General features: G+C 34.2%; 1 protein-coding gene across 1 annotated transcript in view; it reads right to left on the reverse strand.

Annotated features, from left to right (window-relative positions):
- The window catches only part of DNAH8 (dynein axonemal heavy chain 8), a 115,685-nt gene that overhangs the window by 47,685 nt on the left and 43,938 nt on the right, over nucleotides 1-24,062 (reverse strand). Inside the window, exons 34-54 of the mRNA XM_059843348.1 lie at nucleotides 23,103-23,343; nucleotides 21,902-22,101; nucleotides 21,387-21,540; nucleotides 21,131-21,294; nucleotides 20,883-20,985; nucleotides 20,255-20,359; nucleotides 19,808-19,969; nucleotides 17,784-18,008; nucleotides 17,041-17,213; nucleotides 15,191-15,369; nucleotides 13,279-13,466; nucleotides 12,356-12,442; nucleotides 12,148-12,255; nucleotides 11,224-11,358; nucleotides 10,413-10,574; nucleotides 9,342-9,588; nucleotides 7,769-8,010; nucleotides 7,546-7,686; nucleotides 4,044-4,281; nucleotides 2,960-3,102; nucleotides 2,269-2,403 (exon numbers count right to left, since the gene is read on the reverse strand). Coding sequence (XP_059699331.1) covers nucleotides 2,269-2,403; nucleotides 2,960-3,102; nucleotides 4,044-4,281; nucleotides 7,546-7,686; nucleotides 7,769-8,010; nucleotides 9,342-9,588; nucleotides 10,413-10,574; nucleotides 11,224-11,358; nucleotides 12,148-12,255; nucleotides 12,356-12,442; nucleotides 13,279-13,466; nucleotides 15,191-15,369; nucleotides 17,041-17,213; nucleotides 17,784-18,008; nucleotides 19,808-19,969; nucleotides 20,255-20,359; nucleotides 20,883-20,985; nucleotides 21,131-21,294; nucleotides 21,387-21,540; nucleotides 21,902-22,101; nucleotides 23,103-23,343 — 3,532 coding nt within the window. The remainder of the gene's footprint in view (nucleotides 1-2,268; nucleotides 2,404-2,959; nucleotides 3,103-4,043; nucleotides 4,282-7,545; nucleotides 7,687-7,768; nucleotides 8,011-9,341; nucleotides 9,589-10,412; nucleotides 10,575-11,223; nucleotides 11,359-12,147; nucleotides 12,256-12,355; nucleotides 12,443-13,278; nucleotides 13,467-15,190; nucleotides 15,370-17,040; nucleotides 17,214-17,783; nucleotides 18,009-19,807; nucleotides 19,970-20,254; nucleotides 20,360-20,882; nucleotides 20,986-21,130; nucleotides 21,295-21,386; nucleotides 21,541-21,901; nucleotides 22,102-23,102; nucleotides 23,344-24,062) is intronic.

Consider the following 24,062-nt stretch of genomic DNA (forward strand, 5'->3'; position numbering starts at 1 on the left):
AGAGGATGCAATAGACAAGTAAGAATGATATATAGCTGAAATGTTTCTTAAAACATTCTTAAAATTAATACTGTTTCTTAATAGTTCTACAGCTCTACAGTCTTTCTAAAGATAATAAACAATGACAGAAAAAACACCTTACAAGATGGTACCAGATGTTTTCCTTAGAAAGTAATGTTTTCTCCATGAAAGAACAAATGCCACCCTCTATGAGTAATGTAGCATGTGCTGTCATAAAGATAAAAGTATTAAAAGTATTTTTGAAAGAGAAAATGGACACATCTTTTGACAATGTTTTTGTCCCATTTTTGCAATGGGATATTGATGAAACTGGTGATTACATAAGAAATCGAGAACTTTGTAGCATGTCTAATGCATCAAAAATCACATAGCCTTTCAAATAGCCTCAGAATGGTGACTCAAAATTAAAAAAAAAAATAAAATTAGTGTAACTCCTTCAAGTGTTTAGAAGCATTTCACCTGTTTTTCTGCTACATATCTCCGTTGGAAACCAGCAGAGTGAACCATGTCTTGAGCTGACTCACCGCTAAGGGAGCCCCTCCTCTGAGGTGCTGCAGGACCCCAGCAGAGACAACACACACCAAGGTCCTCTCACACATCCTTTGTACTAGAGACAAGCAAGTCTGGGATTTGTTTCCAAGAATGTTCTAAGGACCCATAATATGCTTGGTAAAGGACCCTGGGACAGAGACACTGACTGTTCAATAAGCCTTGCATGCATGAAAGGGTGGCTGCCTTTTTCTCTCTCATTTGGATACAAACCATGACCAGAGATCTTACACTTAAGAATACCTGCTGGGAAAAACTCAGCAGCCATTCTGTGAGTCGGGAATTTTTTTAAAAAATAGGTGTATGGTTCACTGTTTTTCACCATTTTCTTAATAAAATGTCCATTAGGATTGGAATATAAATCCCAATATTGCAGAGTGGAGCGTGCCTGGGCTCATCCAGCCCTAGTGCTCAAAAGGTAGCAGCTGCGGATGTTTCACCTCAGAGACACCTTTGGCTGACTGGCAGTCAGGCACTCAGAATGAGTCCAAGCAAAGTAGAAACTCAGTTTACCTCTAGTGGAAAAAGTTCAGGTGATGGTGAAGAGAAAAAGAGCGGGTTCTGCCGGAGGGTTAAATCCAGAGTTTATTCCAGGGTGACAGAATTCTGAATCTCGGTAACAACTCCAACAGAACACCGACCACCTGGTTCCAGTGCCTTTTAAGCCCACAGGGAGGGGGGAGGGAGAGGATAGGTGAGCCACCAACCAGGTGGGAGGGGGAGGGTCTCAGGGGACAATGACACCTGGACAGGCCAATGACCCCAGGTCTGAGAAGCATCTTTTGAACTTCTGCCAATCACACGACACCCTTACTGGAATGTGGAACTTGGCAGACAGCACTTAGGAAGAAGGCAAGGGGGCAGGGGGAGCGGAAGGAATAAGCTGGCACACCTGAGAGACAGGATATAGCTTCACACCACAACACATTAGTTTCTTAAAAAATAGATCTAATTTTGGAATGGAGATTGTAAGACCTATTCCATGAACAGATTTTTCAATCAATAAATTTTCCAAAATTAATTCTTTTTTCCTACCAGAGTCTTAACACTATGAATTCATTCCATTGAATTGATAATGAAGCCAATTTAACTTATTGAACCAAATCCTAGCAAATTAGTAGTATCAAATCATACCACAGTGTTATATAACAGCCTTTCAATCACTTGAGAAAACTATATACAGCATGTTTTTTCTGTTTATATAGATTTTTACCAGTTACATAGATTAAGAGAAATTTCTACAAAGTTGTCATGTTAGAGGTCTTTAAAGACTGAATTTCTGATGCTGTAGTTACTCCTGAGCTGAGGAAAAATAAAATTATCTAAACATTGTAATCAGTTCTTTATTAAAAAAAAAATTAAAATTAATACTATGTACTAAAGAATCAGAAAAAACCCAAAGAGTAACCAAAAACCTAAGAAGAAAATCAAAAGTCTTTAGCAAAAAAAATCATTCTTAGAATTCCTGATGAAAAACCACACAGCAATCATGAACATATGTATCTCTATGTGAGTGGCTATATTTTACTGTGATCTACAAATATTCTTTTTAATAGAATTTTTGGAAATGTTGAAGTGACTTAGACAAAAAGATCCCTCTAGAATTTATTTCTAAATCACTTATCATCAGAATTAAGTACCCTCTATACACTTAGCAAGGAAATGGTATGCAAGATTGTTTAAAATCTATATTTTTACCTGAAACATAAATGGTTCTGTGGCAGAAGAAAAGTTTAGACTTTTTGACAAATGCTCTTCTGGGTCATATCTCTTCATATATCCCTTAATCATGACTGTCTTCGCAGTCCCCTGTTCTCCTATGAGCAAAACAGCCTGTAACAGATATTTAAACCACGTAAGTAATATCAAAACTTATATTTATATATGCATAACAGACCTATTTTTGAGAAAATAATGGTTTCTGTGTCTTTTTTTAAATGCTACATTTTGATAGGTTTTTCTTGTCTCCAGATGCACTGACATCATATGTGTTTTTCATCTGACATAGATTCTCCAAGAAATTTCTTTGTAGAATTAAAAGAGAAAGGAAGAAACAAGAATGTGCTAGAGGATTTTCTTCCAATTGCCAAACTTCTTCCAGTTTCTGACACATCTGCTGCGACAGTCTCTTTTAGTGGATGACCCTAAGAAGGCCTCCTGTAAATTCCTTCCTTTATATTTTAAAGTTTTGTCCTTGCACAAAAATAATTACAGAGGATCCATGTTAAGAAAATAAAAATGAAACAATATAATGATGCACCTGGGAAGCAATGACTAGAGACAATGACTAGAAGATGAAGAACAACTGTAACATCCAGTTACTTTTTAAGTAGTTTTGTATTTATTTCATATGGTAGGTATACAGTAAAATACGTAATCCTGTACTTACTTTCTTTTGTTTTGCAATTGTGTTTATCAAAAACTGAGTTCTGGTATTATCAACATTTGGAACCAGAATAGATGCATAGTCTGGGACATGATCTGTTGGATAAACAAATTCCTGAACTTTATTACTCCAGTGCTCCCAGGCACCTGAAATGACAAAAAAAAAAAAAGGGAGGGGGGGAGAAATTTCATAATATTCTCATCATGTTCAATACGTTCAATATTTTGTTAATACAATAATTTTAAAAATAGATTTTATTGGTAGAACACTACAAAGTGTAAAAAGGGATAAATTTCCTCAAATCTGTTTAAAAGGCACCTAACAAACGACATTCAGTTAGTCATGACCTGTGATTAGTCTACAATCCTACTAAATGTAGATATATTTATTGAATTTATATATACTTATCTAAATAAAAACCCTAAATAATGTTTACCTAGAAACGAATTCTCACACTGCTGATGAAAAATTACAGAACATAGCAATATAGATTGCACATGTGTACACTAAATTAATATTGCTGGCAAAAAAAAATCTGGATATGAGATAAATTCATTTCTTCAGAAGAGAACATACTCGGTCATGACAGTAAGTTTTTTGTGACTGTGATTTTGTATGCTAGTTAAATTTTAAAAATGGTTCTAGAAAATAGTATACTATTCAAAATATCAAGAATCAAAATATCTCACTATTCTCTTAATTCTATAACCTTTCAGATTCATGACTGGTTATTAGATGTGAATTACTGAGCAAAATTAAAATCAGATTTTATTCCTTTAACAAAAACTACCACCTATAGGAAAATTAAACATAAAATAGTATTGAGCTAGACTAAACCAGCCTAAGCATGAATTATCTACAAATTGCAGGCTGGCTAAATTGATAGAAAAGTAATTTGTAAGAAGGAAATTTAAAAGAAATAATAAAATGTTATCAGTGAGCACTCTGTGTCTTGTCTCTGACTTCTCACATCCACAGATGAGCTGGTACTACACTGTCAAAAATCCTCAACTCATAGGACTGTATAATAAGGGCTCGAGCAGTAACAGAAGACAGTTTAAAAAAGAATATTGGTTCTTTTTCTTACCACGATCATTTACATAAAACTCATACATCGTTTGATTGCTGTCACGGGGGATTTTTGGTAAGTCTAATTTATTATCATGAGCTCTAATGAAGGCTTCAAGTTTATCTCGACTGTCCAGCTCCAGAAGGGCACCTAAACTCCACATTATTGCAAAGTTGAACAATTTATGCAGAAGTTGTGTAGCTGATACACCACGTTCTTCCTTCAATGGAATCAAGCCCTCCAGAAGATTAATAGACTGAAAATATTTTAAAATATGCATTTAGAAAATATTACATAATCACTTTTTATTTACCTATATAAGTATGCACATGCATTATTTATATATATTCAAAATTTAAATCAATACAGATTACAACAAACCACCAAGCATAAAATTCAGAACAACAAACCAAATAAAATTTATTAAAGATAGCTACATAAAACTGAATAAAATTTTCAAAGTTACTTAGGTAATTTGATCATTAGTTATCCTTCTAAATTATGTCTACAAAACAAACAAAATTTATTAACTAGGGTAACGAAACAGCTTTTTAAGGGATTTTACAATATTCAGAACTCCAAGAATAGGTGAAGCTTAGCCATTTCTTTCCATTTTAAAACATGGAAGAATTTTCAGCATCTGTCTGATGTATTTATCTCAATTATGGTTTCTATCACATGAACTTCTATTTTTTCATTAAAAACAAATATATTAAATTATTATGTTATGTGATTGCTTCACTCCGTTTATAAGGAACTAGAGTCCAGATTCTAGAAAAACAGTAACTTCTTATCTACAATTCTGAGACATTGCTTATGAATTCTTAACTGTCTTAGGCAACCCCATGTGTCCTCCCCTTCTATACAAGGCAGTGTGCAGCATATTGTTCCAAAATACACATTTTTAACAGTGAAACAGATTTTCAGTCAGCTCTTGGAATTAGTACTGTCTTGCATCTCATAATTGGAGTGGGAAGTAATAAAGTAACACATGCTTCTAATGCTTGCCCAGAACCTCATTTGCGCTAGTGGCCAAAAGTGGAGAAGAGTAAAAAGAAAAAATCTCTCTTGGCTTGTGGTGGTGCTGGGGTAGTACTTTCTGTTGGTATCCTCTTCGGCTTGTGGCTTTCTAAACAATACACACTTTTTCTGTTTTTATAATCCCATGTGGTTTTTTCCACCCTGAAAATAGCAAGACTGGTCTTGAGCCTACATAAACTTTTATTGTCTATTACAACATTTGGCAAGATGTCCCATAGGCCTGCTATTCATGGCATTGAACAGTTTGTTTTCTTCCTGTGTGAACTCCTTCATGCTTATCTTCACTGAACTTCATTTGCTATTTTATTACCTATTTATTCAGCCTCATAAAGTCTGTCTACAGCTCTTCATGGTTAGTTGTTTTGTCCTTAATACCCTGAATAATCTAGTATCATCAATAAATTTCTTCACCTAAAACTTTTCCAAACTCTTTATGAACATTTTGAACAGCACTGATCCCAGCAAAGGTCCTTTAGGATCAGTGATAACCTCTATCCTTCCTAAGAACTGATAATCCAGTCATACATTTCCTATCTTTTAATACATTGTTTACCTAGAAATGAAACTCCTATCTTTTGCTATGACTATTTAGCATCCATGTAAATGCCTGGTAAAGAACGATGTCAAGCACCTTTGATCCTTCATGCAGACTATATCAATCAGATCTCCTTTAGCTACAAGTTTACTGACTTTTCCGATAGGTTCATAAGGCAGGATAACTCTATAAACAGAAAATTGGTGTTGAATCTCCTAAGGTAAATGATATTTGTCTTCCTAATGAGGTAGGCCAGAGGATGCATAAAGAGTTAGAAAGTCAGTGGAAATTACAAGGAGGAAAGCAAAGGTAAGACCACATTTGTATGAAACCATTATAAAGCTGTTGCACATGAATAGGAAACTTAAACTGTGAATGCTAAAAAATGGAACATCATCAGGTATATGTGCATGTTTGGGTGAACATCCAAAACTGAGATTTGAAACTCAAATACAAGTCTGCCAGATGCAATTGCTTTGATTTGGTTGTAATTTTTGAAAATGCATGAACTAAACAGAAGCAGCACGTCCTGAATTCTGCAATTGCTAAAGAGACGTAAGACCCAACAATACAGGAGGCTGATAAGGCCTCTCTTCTGCACAGAGACAATTTATGGCAAAGCTGGGATTTTAGGTAGGGTAAAAAATCTCTGGTGTCACTGGCTCTTAGATAACACAAGCATGGAGGCCTGCTAAGGGTTATTTATTTTGTCACAGATGTGACAGAAACTTACTAGAGATTTTCATTCACACAAAGAAACATTCAATACAGCTTAAATCAGGGAAATATTTCCCTGATCAAGCAGCATGAATAGAGCACTGACTTGCTGACACTTCCTAACAAGTGCTAATCAAAAATAACAGAAACTTTTGATCACAGGAAAAATCTTCTATGAAGACAAGCTCAGTTCAGTCAGAGGTTTCACAGATAAGAAATGCCAAAGAAAAATGATATCTCTCTCAAAAATGTTGTGCATTGCACATCATAAGTGCAATGTTTCAATTAGTTCAATTGTTTCTGCCTGGGGACTCTAATTCCAAAGATACTCTACTGTCATTTGATACTGCACAGTTAGGCTCTCCAGCATTTACTGTGGCTATTAGTTTGCAATAAAATACTTCACAAACTAGAAAATCTGAAACTAACTCTCTAATGAGCAGAAAAAGGATACTGGGTGAAAATTTGGTAGTTTGACATTAAACTGGAGGGCTATCCAAACATTATCTTCTCTAGACTCTTCTTCAAGGGCACCACTGAATTTTTTATCAGTGTGTCAAAATAAAAGAGAGATTCATGGACAAATGGAAAGTCTGGAAACTTAGAATCTGCAGATGACAACAGACTCATAAACAAATCAACTGGAGATATGCAGTACAGTACTGACAGTCTTGCAAAATCTGTCAAACACATATTTATATTATTAATAAATCACTGATATAGTTTGGACTCCACTCAAGGTAGAATTCCAACTGATAGGAAAGAAGAGGCAAAAATGACTACATTGATCTTGAAAGACCTGATGGACAGAATAACACCTATTACATCTGAAGATAAAAAGATAAATAGAATTATTCTTCTCTCTCTGCTGACACTGCCAGTAGAGATATAGCGACCCTTACAACAATGTTTTGGTATTAAAAGAACCAAAATGATTTCCCTATTTATTAAATATATCCTTCTGGAAATTCACTGGAGCCTGCAAATTCCAGTCATTAGAAGACTAGCCTAGGTATGAAGTACTTAGGGGGAAGAAAAATTTTCTTCTGCACATCTTCATACTTCCTCTTATATTGGCCAAGAAACAAATATTGATTTTGAGCTTTTCTTTGTCAGGCGACAATATTTTCAGATTAAATGTTATGCCTATCAAATGTGCTCCTTGCTATTCCTGCACTTTTACGATTGTCAGTCCATTCATACAGACTCATACAGTATCTCTGTTACCTGCATAATGTAGTTACATTCCAGAAGCTCCATTTTGGGGTTAAGGTTTAGCTTCATATATGTATATGCTGGTTCAAAGATTCTGTCATACAAACTTTGCAAAAGTTCAGCTTCCTGAGCAGTACGTTTTTTCAGCCATGCCTGAAAAAAGCATCCACAATAATGTTCTGTATAAAAGTTATGGCAAGGTATAATAAGGAGCAGCCAGCAATAGTTATGTTACCTGCAATATTGGTCTCCAGCTGAGGACAGAAGAACTGATGAAGACCATACCCATTCGAGAAACTGTTGCTGGAGAAGCATTCTCGATGTTGTGGACCTCAAACAACAGCTTACATGAAGGAGACATAGGAATTCGATCTCCATTTGCAAGAGTGAGGGTCTTGTTATCATCCAGAACTGAATTTAAATTCTCAATCCAGATTGCATCTACAGGACCATCTAAAACCAGAAACACATTTTCACCTGGAAAAATAATCAGAGAGAGATAGTTCGTAACACGTTGCTGAAAAATCAAGAAAGTAAGTGTACAAAAGATGGTTTGGAACTTAAATGTCATCCAAAAATTTATTTTATTTATTGCAATTTCTGACATCTATATGGATGCTCCTTACTGAATAAATTGCATACTTAGTTAAGGAACTATATTTGAAAAAATTGGTAGCAAATGAGTGTGCGATTATACCTTTATAGTGTTGAATATTTGTTACCTTGGCTGGCTACCAGATAGAAACTGGGCTACTCTCTTTCTCTACCCTCCCTCAACAGGACAGAGGGAGAGAATACAGTGAAAATGTTTGTGGGTTCAGATAAAGACCAGAAGATCACTTGACAGCTGTCATGGGCAAAACAGACTCAACTTGGAAAACGTTATTTTATTGCAAATTAACATAAATTTAGATGATGAGAAGCAAAGACAAACACCTAGAACACTTTAACCTTACTCTATTTTCTTTCTCCAGATGCAACCTCTTTCTTTACAACATAATTTAACTCTTCCTCCTTCCTCCTCCTGCCCCAACCCTACTCCAGCAGCACAGGGAGGGGAGGTTGGGGAATTAAGTGCTTTGCTGCTAAAGAAAGGGCTCTTTGAGCAACTAAACGAGAGACATTGAATATTCACAGATCCCTCTCAAGTTAATGAAAACTATGCACACTCCTCTGTTCTTAAAATCTGGTTGTTTTTCTTATACTTTGAAATATAAACGTAGATGTAAGTACCTATGTTTTGGCAATTAAATTTTAGAATTCCAGCTTCATTTGGAATATAAACATTTCCTAACAGAGAAAATGTATGCATTTCCAATGTAAGAAATTCAACTGTCTTATAAAATTAACATCCTTTTAGGAAGGTTCCCTAGAAGAATTCCCTTTCTTTAATACATTTATTTTTTCAGATACAAATGAAACATTGTAAAAAGGAATTTCAGTATGCCAATCCTAAAATACTGGAATATAAGTACGGGAAATCAATGCATGTAATACCATGACAATAACATTATTATAAAGATAGTGCCATTAGAACTAGTTAATATAATTTATGATTTATCAGCTTCCAACTAACACATCTTCATTGTAGAACTGAAGTGGCAAGAAAATGATCCTTTTTTTTAATGTAGATAGACTACTGAAATAATAAATCTTTAAACTGGTGTTCTTTCTTAAGAGGTGTAATCTCATCTCATATGTTTTCTATGGTTTTCTTCAAGAGGAACATGTGTGAATTCAATATAATTTTTTTCAATATATCATTCAAGATACATTTTAATGATATCAAATGAGAAATATTTACATACCCTTTTTGGTTTTCAGTGTTTTCCTCCATAGAGTAGAAAAGATTCCATCTGTCCAGTCATTAGTTGCAGCATCTAGTTTTCCAAACATTTGAGGAGCAGTAATAGCTTTGGGGTTCATGCGCATTTCCTTATGAGGCTGGCCACATTCTGTGAGTGCTCTCATTAATATAGTTATGACCATTGTTTTTCCAGATCCACTAGGTCCAAGTGTCATCAACCCATGACGTACTAGATTAGTTTCATACAACTATTAACATCAAAATAAAATATTTCAATTTAAAAATCAAAATAAAAATAAATACATGCCTTAACTTGCACTTAGTAGTGATTAAGATGTATTAGACATACAAGTTATATGCTCAGGATTTAATTTAGCATGCACTTGCTGAATTTTAGTGTTTTGTGGAAGAGTACACATCTTCAGTTCCTAATCTTTTTAGCACTAATCAAGTATACTATAAATGGCTCACAGAACTAAATCTTACCCAAACTTTCTTAAGCAGCTGAAAACAGTTTTACGAGATTTGAAAAAGGGTTTCTGTATAATTTAAAAGGAAAAATTAATAGTGGTGAAACATCAATACTACAGAAGTACGAATAATTACTACAGTCTGAAATACCTGTGTATATGAAACAAACACAGGGACTGCACTTCCTCCAGAACTGTGTATGGGTTCAGTTTCAGGAGAATTCTCTACTGAAATTTCTGTTTGTCTTTTAATCTTAGCCTTAAGTTTGCTGTGGAAGTGTCAGTCTGCCTATACAAGTATGAATGAACTGAATGGCACAAAGCAGTGGTAGTCCTCCGGGGTGCCAAAATCTTGTACGATGAAGCATATACAGTTTCTTCCTCTGCAAGCTGAATAAAAGCTTGTATCAGTCCAGGATGAAGATCTACAGGCACCACAGTGCAAGTGCCTTGAATTTGGTCTTCCTCAGCATGGTGCACACACAACCTTCAGTTTTTCCCACATGCGATGTGCAGGCTCCTGAGTAACACAGTGGTCTAGCCACAGACTCATTGTTCTGGCTCCTGATTGTGAAGAATGCTTTAGAAAAAAAAAGTTTTACCTGAACAAGCTTAAGGTTCCATGGTGGATGGTTAACCAATCCTGCCTCTTCAACCTGATGAGCTACTGCAGCCTGAAGCTCATCATAGGTACTGCTGTCCAACTGCAACCCCGGGAAAAGATCATTGATAAGACTCAGAAACAAAGGCTCATCTTCATCTATCTGAAACAAAAAATGTTATTAAATGTTTAAAGGATGGTTATTCAAAGAATGCTTCCAAACTAAAATTAGTCTCTGTTTTTAAAGAAAAAGCAGTAATAACATACTTTCTAGATACAGATGCTTACAGACAGCTAACAGGAGAGCTTACTACAAGAATAGCATTTTGAAAATGTCATCCACAAGCTATGCAAAAGAGAAATTCAGAATTGAAGGAAATTTCCCACTGAGAGTCACTGGAGTGACATAACTAGACACTGGAGTCAATTTATAAAATTGATTTGTAAACCACTTGCAGCATATATTGGAAAGAACATCCTATCTGGAAAGAAATCTTTAAAAGTCTGATTTAGTGGATACTCATTATTCAATTTACCTGTGGTACAGTGGTCAGTCTATGCACAAGTCAGGACACTGAAATTCACATGCAGAGGAAAGCCTTAATATTAATCTATTTGAAGCTTTGCATAATGAACACTCTTTACAAGTCTTATAAACTCTCTATGCTGTTTAATGGTAACATGAAGGTTATCATGTTTCATTTTTTAAAGAAAAGAACATTTGAGATTTTTTTCTGATCTCATAAAAAACCCATGAAACATCTATTAGGCTTGCCTCTACATGGTGCTAAAATATTAAATTAGATTCTTACCAGCTTAGAAAGATTCATATCTCTTAACCCTCTCATGACAATACTTAATTCGCCTTCATTTGGCCTGGCTCTCTTTTGAGCTCCAAGAGTCCTCAGTACTGAAAGGATATTCCTCAGACCAAAGTCATAATGGACCTAGAGAGTGGAAGAAGGCTTATGTACCAGTAACAAATTCTCTAGTTTTATTTCATCAATATATCAAGCTTTACTTGCATATTTACTTGTATAGTGCAGTTGTCCTGCCTGAAAAAGGTAGCTAAAATAGGAATTTTTGCTGCTGTTTAGGAATTATTCTGTTCAAATAAATGAAGGATAATAAAGTTGTTTTCAGGAAGATGTGTGTGTGCTCTAAGGTTTTTCTTTTCTAAATTTAAATTTAATTGATTTAACTATTTATCATGCCATATAGAAAAAAATTTATAGCTCTGAATAACAGGGTTCTAAGAAACTAATAGTTCCATTCTGAGCCATGTCTTTTCAACTAAGGCATTTTAAAGCACAGACTTCAGATCAAGGCAGTGCTATAGGGATATGAACAACTTCAATCAAACCAGTCATTTCTCCTGGTGGTTCCAGTTTCCAATTTCCAGCTACTTAGCCTAGCCCTAGGTAATTCATACAGAAAAATTATAGGACTGGGATATTTTCTGTCTGGCTGACATGTTTAGGCAGAGAACATCATGCACTTGCAACTAACTAAAAAGCGTAATTTTTAACAAAAAAGGTGCATATACAACTGCATATTAATGAATTAATGTAGTAATTTATTCAGAAATTTTAAAGAGGTATTTTTTAAATTACATTTAAAGTACTTCAATATTTTGTAAAAGGCATGGAAGTGATGTTTCAGAAAAAAATTGTATAACCCAAAAAGTAGGAGGTTTTACTATGTAAATACAAAGAAAAAAGAATACATAACATTACCTGCTTAGTGAGCTGCTCCTCACAAAGTTTATAAAGAACAAAGAATTTCTTAGCCAAGACCACATTATCAATGAATCCGTAACTTGCAAGTTTAACCCTTATAATTATCTGAAATACAAATATTTTTAGAAATACCATTAGGTTCTCCTGAAGACATGTCAGCAAATTAAAATACATTTTTTCCTTTCAGTTCATTCAGGAATTATACCTGTCTATCTGGAACCATCATTGCAACACTTCTAAACTGTACTTTGAGATTTTCTGGTAGTTCTTGACGTCCAGCATATCCAGGATTCTAAATAAGAAAACATAATGCATCATTATTATTTGCAATAGTTAAAATAGCCACCTTTTTATTGTTCAATGAAAATAAATTCATGTATAAATACTTAGAGCAGTTCGAAGTCTCGCCTATCAATTACTGCAATTTTAAATTAAATTAAAGTAAAGTAATCTTGGATTGCCATCTGCCTTGGCATTAGGAAAAATACATTTTAAAATTTCCTGCCCATGAGATTCCAGGAAATAGTGCTATGAAGCCTCAAGAATCCTATGGCAATGAGACAGCATATTCTGAAAGTTAATATTATGGGAGATTGAAGTATTTTTACTTATCCATGTAGGTACCCACTGGTAAAGACCTGTGTCCCTGAAAAACATCTTTCTTATATCTCCTTCTTTAGGTGAATGTTCTTTTTCTCCCCCCTCCCTACAGTATCTTTCTCATTAATGTAAAGTCTTAATACTATTAAACTAATAATACAATAATATTATTAAATCATTCATGAATTATTAATGTATCTTTATTAGCATTATTAAAGATATAGTAGTGAAGCATATTAGTGTTTCAGTCCTCTCAGTGAGCACAGAAAATTCTGCAAGTTTGGTCAAACTCTTAGTCTGCACAATGAACAGCAATACAGCAACGAAGGAACATAATTAGGAACCCTTCTCACAATATTAAAGTCAAAATGAAGGCAGGCCATTCATGAATAATTGTATTATTTATGTATTGTGCACTTTAACTGTATAGTGACATTATTTTATGAATAAAACCAGTTATTTTCACTGTGTCACTTAACCTCTATGTAGTATAATTTGCCACTTCTTTTAAATTATTACTACACTCACCATAGTTAGGAAAATTCCAAATTCTGGATTTAAATCCACACAGTCTCCATCAGAAAAAATGAACTGCTTTTTTTTTTCTTTTCTTGCTGTTAAAATAATATAGATTTGTTGTGCTGCTACTGACAAGACAGGTAACTCAATTCGATTGAATTCATCAAAACATCCCCAAGATCCAGACTGTGCAAGACCTAAAACAGGGAAAGAAAAAAATATTATCTCTTGTCCTTCATGCATATTTGAATATGTGAACTAAATTACTTTTCTTGCAAGTAATTAAATCACACAATTTTTATCTATTGCCCTATGGTCAAGGCCTATCTTCCTCCAATCCATCTGACTGTTTCCATATCTGCCTGAATTAATATTGGTTGATTATACACAATGCTTAAAAGTGAAAGTGAGCCAAAAAAAGTGAGCCAAAGTCTGAAAAAACATTTTGATAATTTTGAGTACTTAGTAAATATTTTTTATAGATTGTTCTGTGAATGCAGCCTTTTATTGTTGAGCCCCATTCAATTATTTGCAAAAAGCTGTACTGTTAGTCTCAAAAATCAAAAATAATTGACTTAGAGCTACAAAACATCAGTCCTAAATGTCACCAAAAAAGTCACTGTTTTTATTTTTCCGTTTTAGTCCTCACTAAACAAGTTTCTCATAATAATACAAGACATTACCAATACTCAAAGTGTGGATATGTCTATGAAAGAAAGAGAGAAACCCAGAGAAGGAAAAAGAAATTAAAAGAGAAATCTAGAAGTATTATATTAATAAGAAGAGTACTTTTTGTACAGGATTATTTTCACAGTTGCCTAATTTCTGTTTGGAAAAGTAACATGCATGTAGTAGCACCTAGGAGAATTGTTTTTCATTTCACAATGTTTTATAAGAAAGTTTTTAACAGCATTTTTTTTCCAAGCGATATTAAAGTACCAGCAAGTCATGTTTTTCTTCCATGCATACTTGCTATTTAATTTTGAATAATTTCTGCAAGTCATTCAGGGTTTATTTGTGTTGCGCAGTTAAGACTAAATCACTTTAAAGACATTCTGTCATGGATTTTGTCACTCAAAGGTTTTCTAAAATTTTAATGACTTTCAAATGGTCAATATGTTTATAAACCCGCAGCTTTAGCCACTTTTATGCCTCTTGCTTCCCAATACAATTGCTCTGAAAAATGGGCTGACAGAAATCCCGCAAAGTTCAAGTCCCTTCGACCAGAATAACCCCATGCAGCAGCACAAGCTCTGTGCTGCCTGCGTTGCAAAGTAGTTCTGCAGAAAACGACCTGCTGGTCCATTTAATAACTAATTAGGCATGAATCAGAACTATGCCCTTGTAGCAAGGGAAGCCAGCTGCATGCTGGGCAAGAGCATAGCCTGCAAGGTGAGGCATATCAGCTTTCACCTCTACTCAGCACTTGTGAGGTAGCAGCTGGAGTACCATGCTCACTTTGGGGTTTCCCAGTGGGGGAGAGACATGGATACATTTGCATGAGTGCACCCAGTGATTGCTGTGATCCTGTCAGTGGCTGAAGGGAGGACATGACACGGTGGGAGAGGCTGAGAGAACAGCATTTGTTGAGCCTGAAAAGAAAGCAAAGGGAAAAGCCTATTGCTGTTGACAGCTAGATAATAGAAGGCACTGAGAAGTTGGAGTCAGGCTTGTTTCAGAGGTGCAGAGAAGAAGAGAAGACAATGGACATGTGTTTCAATGTGGAAGATTCCAAGCCAGAGGAAGTATAAAAAAATGTGATGAGGAATGCTCAAAACACTTAAGCAGAGGGGTTGCAGAACATCCATCCCTGGAGACAGCCAAAACCCCACAGAGATAAGGTACTGAGTGAGCACTCTGCTCTACCTTCACCTGCTACATGACCTGTGGAAGTCTTCTATCTTACAGGAAGAAATCTTACCTTTGAAAATCCTGCCCAAACCTCTGAAGTCCATTTGATCAGAGCAGTTAAAGACTACTACATATTTTCCCAGAGCTTTTCCCATGTCTTTCGTTGTTTCTGTTTTACCAGTTCCAGCTGGTCCTGCTGGAGCTCCTCCCATGTTCATTCCCAAAGCTTGTGCTAAAGTTATATAGCACCTACAAATTTAAATTGATGTTAATCTATTAAATTATATTAAAGCTATAAATACATATATATAAAATACAGATCAAGCTATGCAATAGATTTTACAGCCCCTATGTTGGAATGCTACCTCTTCATAAAGCAATCCCATGGATTTCAGTGCAAGAAGTTCAGAAAGGTAAAAGGCACAAAATATAACATTTAAACACTACTTATAAAAGAAAAAAACACAACAAATCAAATAAACAACAAAAGAAACAAACCCTGGTGCTAACAAGCTAAAAAATCAATGGACATCCCATAAAGGTATTTCTCATTAACTTTTCTGGCAGCTATGAAGAGCACATTCTGCTGTTCCATTTTGCTATGTCATCATATTTTGCAGCATACTAACCCATATACCTTCAATTATGCTACCTTTGACTAAATCCTCAAGTATGAGAGAATAAGGATATATGCGTGGCTGCTTCCCATGCTATGCGTAAGATATTGGTACAATTCTAGGAAAAAAGAACCCTAAGCTTTACCCCTTTTTTTTCTAAAGTCCTAAAAGGTCTAGATTACAGTTTTACTTATATGTGAACCTTAGTTATGATTTTCATTCATGGCAAGGTATAGAAGACTAATGCTAAAGGAATTAAGCAATGGGGTATCTTCACTATCAAATCAACATAGTTTGGACACATTCTAAATGAAGTATTTCTAGTTTTAAACCATATTGAACAGAGTTTTGTAACTAACTGGTTCCTCAATTTAGTTTGAATCACTGTAATTTATTACGCCCAACTTCCACTGCAGGAACTTTCTTGCTTTCTCTACAATAAGGAGCTCCAAAGTGACAGGAAGGCTTTCTCTCTGCCATTCTACTTCAATCAGTTTTGGAGTAGAGTTTAACAATTTTACATCAAAAATACTCAGTTGCTGAGGGCAATACAGTTCACTGCAGAAATCTACTGAACTTTCTATATTGTCACAATAGCAGCTCTACCTCTTCTGAAGAAATAAAGGTATTTAAAAAGTCATAGAAGCATATACACCACACAGATATCAAAGTAAATGATTGTAGGTTGGAAGTTGCTTTTATTTCTCGAGGGGATCTGTTTGCAAGTGAAGCATCTCTTGGTCTTCTATTTTCTCATTTGGTTTAAAGTGATATCTCAAGAAAGGATCGAAAGGAGAAATAATCTGGACAAGGAAGGAAGCAAAGATATTCCCAAGAGGAAAAAGGAAATACAGTTCTTTGTTAAGACACATTTGAAACAAAATGACCATTTACTTGCTTGGCTACAGAAGAAGGAAGGTGAGTGCACACAGCTTTTTCTTAGACTTTCAAAGAAGCCAGAGAATCTTTACAGAATCTCTTATTACAAAATTTGAAATATTTGACCTAAACTTCTCTTCAGTATACTGCTAAACTATATGTTACTATATAACCTTAAAACAATGAATTTCTGTTATTAAATGTTCTTTTTAAGACTGTGATAAAGGCAGTGATAAAGGAATTAGTAAGTGTACAGAGTAGTGAGACGCTATTTTACTTTTTCTAAAAGAGTATATTAAGCAAATGTATGAGAATGCTTTCAGCCCACACAAGACTTAACTCAAATTGCGTCTCTTTAGAGATAAATATTAAATAAACACTATACACATTAAAAGTATTCCTTATCTATAATTGTTTTTCTAACCTGTCTGTAAGAGGTGTTATTACCAGACGATCAGTGCAACCCAGAAATTCATTTTGGTAAACAAAATCAACATCTGTAATTGCTACGATGACTTGATCATAATCCTCTTTATAGTAGAATCTTGACTGCTTTAACCACTCAAAATCAGTTGGTGTTTTGATGTTCATTTTTACCTTCAAAAAAAGTAAAAGTATGTGTTATAACCGAGCATCTACACTTACTGCCTTTATCAACTGTGATAAAATGCTTATTTGTATGTGAATAACGAGTGATTACTCAGATTAAAGTTCCTGTGTAAGTAAACCTATATACAATAAGCATGATATAACATGTTCAGATGCATGCTAAACTGATATTAAAAAACCTCCTGACCCCTTAGCCCAATCATCCCAACATCTGTGTTATCAAATAAATATGAAACTGCTTTAGTAGGGCAGTCCACTTTCCAAGTGAGAAATGCAAATAGCACACTGCTAAATCCTTCAAACACATTGCAACAAAGGATGTGATGAGGGAAGGATGTGACTGAGTCAGAGAAGCAAATGCTGTATAACCTAAACAGCCTCTGGAAATATGTGAGGGACAGCATATTATTCTATTTTAAGCAAAATTATATTATTTTTATTGTGGTGAGATTATGGACATCTCTTACATATGCATACACATGTAACTGTAGCTACCACATATAAGGAAGAGTATTATGATAGAAAATGCATTTAGTTGTCAGAAATCAAAGTCTATACCAGGTCATCAAAAATATCACGCTGATGCACATGAATGGTAATAAGTGTTTCAAATTTCACTCTCTCAAACTTGGAAAGATCCAGTGTGGTCTGGCCAATCAATGTATTCAGAATATCCAGAAATCGAGCATTGGTTACGTCCATGATTTTTCTGTCATCCTTAGCATTGCGTAGAGCTTCTTCTCCATCACGTGTCCACAATATTTGAATTCCCAGTAATCCAACCTAAAAATATAATACATGAAAAATGTACTAACTAATCACTTGCTGAACTCTAGCTGTGTTACAGAAGGCTTAGTTATAATAGGAATGATAAATTATGGCAGAGACAGTTCCAAATTATCACTACATCCAACATGACTCTATCCCACCAGGACAACTTGGCTGAATTAATTGGCTCTGCTGCACAACCTGCTGAGAAAGATTTAAAAATTTTACAAAAATTAGTTACGTATTGAGATACACTCAAACTAAGGTCTAGTATCAGTTTCCCTTCTAATTCTTTAGAGGACTCCAGGAATACCTAAACTGGCTCTGGGGGGAGAAGATCTTCTGACAATTTTCCATTGCCAATTTGTAACCAATTAAAGAACATTAAATTGCTGTGAATTTTCACTGAACATGGGATGGCTTGCCTTCTAACATTCTGTCATGCCCAGAGTAAAGCCTAGAGCACATTAAACTAAAAGTTATTTTGCTTCCAAATAAATCTAAAGAGTTATAGGATGTTGTACATAAATTACTGTGTCAGATTGGTTTTGATTTACAACACCCACAACAAAAAATGGCAGACAATCTCTGTATCACTTTATTACCCACATTTTTATATTCACAAAGCACTAAGACCTAAAAATTTTACTAAACATCTCTTTCTACTTTTCTGGCTCCCTATAACTGTAGTGAGTTCATGGTTACAAGTTTGTGTATTAGAAGATAGCCTCATGATTTGAAATGGTGAGCTATCATAGATAGAGTCTAAAAAAGGTTAATTTTAGAATGACCAGTTAGTCAAAGGAAAACAAAAAATAAATAACATTAATATTTGGATGTAACTACTTCATGCTACCTATAACAGCAGTTTCTGAGCCAGGAAAAAGGCAGTTTGAAGAAAACATTTAATTTGTCAATATTTTGCCCAACTTCTTCTCTCTTCTGTAACACATTTTTCTTTGTAAAAATTCCTTGGCCAAACCCTTCCAAAACAAACAATTGTTTGAACATAAGAACTTAGCAAGATCTGAGGAAAGATCTTTGCAGACAGTAGTAAAGCCACATCAAAATGTCTGACATGAAACAAGACAGTCCTTATTTGTTTAAGGTAGGAAAAATTTTCAAATAAACACTGCTGAGACAACACCCAGTTACATCATAAATAGAGCTTTATGATAATTCTATTAAATATTTAAATGTATTGATTTTTTTTAATAATAGTTAGCTTTAATATCTGCAGAATTTTTATTAAAAATTACACCCAGCACTGTACCAGTCAGCAAATTACAGATTCAGAATTCATACAGAAAGGGAAACAGTTCAATAATTTTAAATGAAATTTATTAATTATCAGTAAGATGGAGGAGTTTCTAGAATCTTTCAACATAGCATTGTACTGCATTATCATAGTGACAAATATATGAACTGTGAGGTAAATCTTGTAAATTATGAGATAAAAAAACATAATCATAGCTCTCACAACCTTAAATTATAAGAGAAATCAATCTGCACATGCAATTTTGTTTGCAGCTGAAAGGGATTAAAAATCCATTACAGAAAACATAAGCTCTACTTTATATTCTCCGAGAGAACTGAAAAAACTAAATTTAAAGCAGATGGCAAGAAAAATAGGATGTTATATACTGGGTATCAAAATCAAAGTGATTTAGGATTACCTTCTACTGACCAGATCCTTCCCCTTCTTTCCTCTATGAAAACTTCCTTATACAGGCAATCCCACATGCTCTTTACCTTCCACCTGCCCCCAGATACACCCCAGACTGGAGACACATCTACACACCCCGTATTCTTACCTGTGCTGGGAACTGATTAAGAAAATTCAATAACTGATATCCTGGGTCACTAATTTGGTAAAATGCTGCCCTAATTATGCCATGCAATGACTTCTGCTGCATTTGCAATAAAGCCTTCAACCAAATTTCTACTGGTCCTTTTGCAAGCACTGGAGTGTCCAGCTGTAAAATTAATGAAAGCAAATGTATAAAATTGAACATATTTACCACCATTCTGTTCAAGAATATGAGTTACTACATAGTGACTAAATTCCTATTTATGACAACTACAGATTTTACTTCAATTCATATCCAATAAATTTATTTCATGAAGACATATTCTAATCTTGTTAACAAAAATCTTGAAATATTTATTTGAAATTAAAAATAATTCACCTTAATCTTATATGTTAAATAATAAAATTGTTTATCTAATAATGTTTCTAGAAAAAAAAATCAGATAATTACTGAAATTTTTTCTCCTTCTCTTGATATGACTGCCAGTATGCGATCGTAATCCTTTGGGTGAAACTCTACTTCGTTTATATTGTCAGATATGGAAGTCAGATGTGGCTGGAAGGATAATTCAGGAGTTATTCAATGTAAATATTTAGCATTAACAAACAGAATCCCCCCCCCCCCCCCAATAAGGTTATCCTGGCCCTCCATGGGTAACAATTACAGAAATGGTTGTGTAGAATTTTATCTCTGTCTACTGTATTTTTACAGTTTGCAGAGATGATCAAGCAGAGATCAACTGGCTTGTCTCAATCAACCCACAGTAACAATACAGACTAGCTGGAAGAATTTTGCAATATGCAAAGCAGGAAACCCTCACAGGGCCCTTTTATTAGTTCAGTTGGGAAAGAAACCACCAGCAAATCACTTGATCAAACCATGTTCTAGTGTTTTGAATTCTGAAGATTGATTTGACTTACAGGTATCCATGTCACATTTTTTTAAATAGTCGAGAGCAATAAAACAAATTTTTTTTCAAGCAAACTTTATAAAAAGAAAATGTTTGCATCCCATTTTATGAAATGCCTCTCTGTATATTAATTTTTTTATAAGCAGAAAAAAATCATTAAGTTCATACCTGGATTGTATGAGAATCACTTGCTTGTCCAAGAATTTCAACAAGTGCAGGATCAGAAATAAAAAAGAATCTTGGAAACAGCAGTCTTTTCTTCTCTAAATATCTTTAAAATTGAACAAGATTTTTGTTAAACCATTTCAGGTTGCAATTTTTTCTATATAGGGATGTAAGTAAGACTGAAATACAATTAATGCTTCATACAAATTATTTACAATATAGTAAAGCAGTAAAAATCAAACAATTCATACCCTGTAAGTGATTTCTGACATACTTCCAACTGTTCATGTAAATAAGGGAGAAGTTGCTCCATAGTATCATCTCCAACACAGCAGGCAACTACATTTGCATTTTCATGAGCTCGTTGCATTATTTTTACCCATGATTTGTCAATATTCTGAAAACGCTTTGCTTCCTATATATAGAAAAACCAAAGCATAATCGGCTGAAAATTATTGCAAAGAAAGCTTTCAGTAAACAATATTAGGCAAGTGTTGGGAAGTTTACCTGGGGTAACTCTTTTGCAATATCTCCTGCTACAAAAACAGCTTCAAGATAAATCCAAAGGTTCTGCACAATCAGCCATTCTTCAATTATGCGTGAAGAGTTGCTTAGTTTAGAAACCCAGCTCTGAATTTGCTTTTTAAATGCCGTATTGTATCTAAAAGTGGAGAGGAGCATAAACTATTTAATTCTAAATAAAGCCATTATACAATAAATACATACAATGGTGAAAAAACCCCAAACCCAGAACAAACTAACTCTTGTTTCACTTAGAACAAGAACAACATTTTGGAAAGATTTTAGCAGCTTGATTACATTCAAGTATATTGAAATGAAAGTTGTCATAATTGAATATGCATTGAAGTCTTTCTCATAAGGAGGTTTTTCATTAGGCCTTTTAATAGTTTATTTTATTAAAAACCATTTAATTCAAATTTACTGCCAATTGAGCTCAATAATAGTATTGTTACTATCACAGTGTATTTCTGAAAATGCCATATGTGAACAATGCCAAGTACCTATTGGACAGTAGAGAATCCAGAATCATTAAACTGTCCTCCATCAATACCATAATTTCTGCTGATTCAATTCCCTTTAGCAGTAACTCTCCTCTTCCTTTGAACTGTGAAAAGCTCAGATTCTGGGCTCCCCAGGTTTCAGCTACTTGTAACAGTTTGGCTTCTATGTCCTTTTCCTTCATAGCAGATATGCATATATCCTGCAAAGAAAGAACCCCTTTTTAGACTCTCCAGTCTTGTGAAATGAATTTCCTAATACTGTACATCCAGCCATAGAATATTAAAAAATACAGATATCACACTACTAATATTACTCACTCAAATTACTTGTATGGATACCTAAAAAAATCACTTTTTTAAATGGATGATATGTATTTTCTGTGGCTTCACATTTTGTTATTTCTGTTTAAAAAAGGTTTTTGGATCATAATTTTTACAAGGCTGAGGAGAGGTAGTGATTAGACTCATCACCAGATGAACTCCGACTCTTACCACTTTTCAGTTTATAGAATCACAGAATCTAAAAAAAGTTTAATTTGGAAAGGTCAAGTCCAACATTCTATTCAAATCAGAGCTTAATTAAAAATTAAGCAGATCACCTTGGAATACTTCCATATAAATCAAGTACAGACATATAAGTTTTTGCCTAAGTATTTACCATATGAAAAATGGAAACTCCACTGAGTTTTCACAAGTTATAGGAGGTGGTTTTTTTGAAGCTGTGGGGTTCAAAATAATCCAGAATAGTCAAAATATTATTTCTAATAATCTAGAAAAAGTTTTTATATTAAATATTCTTAAGCATGAAGTCCTCATCTAAAATTTCTTATTTACCTACACAACTATAAAGCAACAACAGAGGTAAAAAAATTAGGTAACTATGACCATTTAAAGTCTTGTTTGATGATTTTTTCCTGCTAAAAAGAGCTAAGAAAATCATAAAAAATAATGGCAGGAGGAAAGCGAAGAGATTATCTACAAGTAAGGGTCTAGAGATTCCAGCTGCTACCTCTACATTTTCTCATATAGATTAAAGCTTCTAAATAAAACACAGATTGTTTTAAACCAGTGTGGTCTGACTGAAAGTCAAGGACTTTTATGAAGTAATTATTTTTAAAGAGAGTAACCATTTTATAAGCAATCACATTATTTTTGCTGACAATAGAAAAGGAACAAGGAGGAGAAAAACATATGTACCTACCTCAATATCTTCTTTATTTTGAAGAATTGGTGCTTCCATGATGTTTCGAAGGCAAAAGGTCTCAGATTCTACATCAAATGTATGTCCTGTTGTTTCCGAAATACGATCCCAGTGTCTTTGCTTCATTGCTTTGTCAGACATCATTTCCAGCAAAGAACAACACTCAATAAAATCCTCAATTCTTTTCTTGAGATCAGAAAATGCTTCCCAGTGGTGGAGGCCTTTAGGTAGTCTACGGCACCTGCAGTTCAATTAAAGTGATACAGTAGTAAATTTCCCTTTTGTCAAAATTATGATTGTTTAAACAAGGAGATATGAAGTGGATTGTATTAAGGTCAACATTTCCAATGCCAAATAGCCTAAGTGTTTAGGAAAAACTAATACAAATGCCCTACTTAAAAATCATAGTATTTAATAGTCTCAAACACTGATATTTTCCTTGCAAATAAAGGAAATAAAAAATACTGTAGGTTCTGTTAAAACAGTTATCTCCTGCTTATCATCAGAAACTCTTTATTGGAAAAGAAAAAACAAAGAAAAATATTGGTTAAATCAGTTGAATTTCACATATTAAATAATTGTAAATATATAATATTTACTTCAATTTAATAATTTAATAGACATGGCACTTACTAACATACTAATTTGGAGACAGACATGAAAATGAAATAAACATGACTGTCTCCTCCACTTTTGGTTAGTGGTTCTGAAACCATTCACTAATGAAAACTACATATTTCTAGTGTGGAAAAAACCCTGAGAACAGTTAAATAAAGATCCACCTCTTCGACCACACTTTTAAAGAGCCAACACGCCAAGAACCAAGCAGGTGACCTACCACAGGAATACCCTACTGCATATGGTAAAGTACATCCTTATTAGGAAAAACAATAAATCCTTGGTTTTGCATCCTTTATCACTTATTTCTCTACCTCCCACTGACATGATTTGATATTCCCA

This window comes from Haemorhous mexicanus, chromosome 3 (assembly GCF_027477595.1).
Source record: "Haemorhous mexicanus isolate bHaeMex1 chromosome 3, bHaeMex1.pri, whole genome shotgun sequence".
In the NCBI taxonomy this organism is placed as follows: domain Eukaryota; kingdom Metazoa; phylum Chordata; class Aves; order Passeriformes; family Fringillidae; genus Haemorhous; species Haemorhous mexicanus.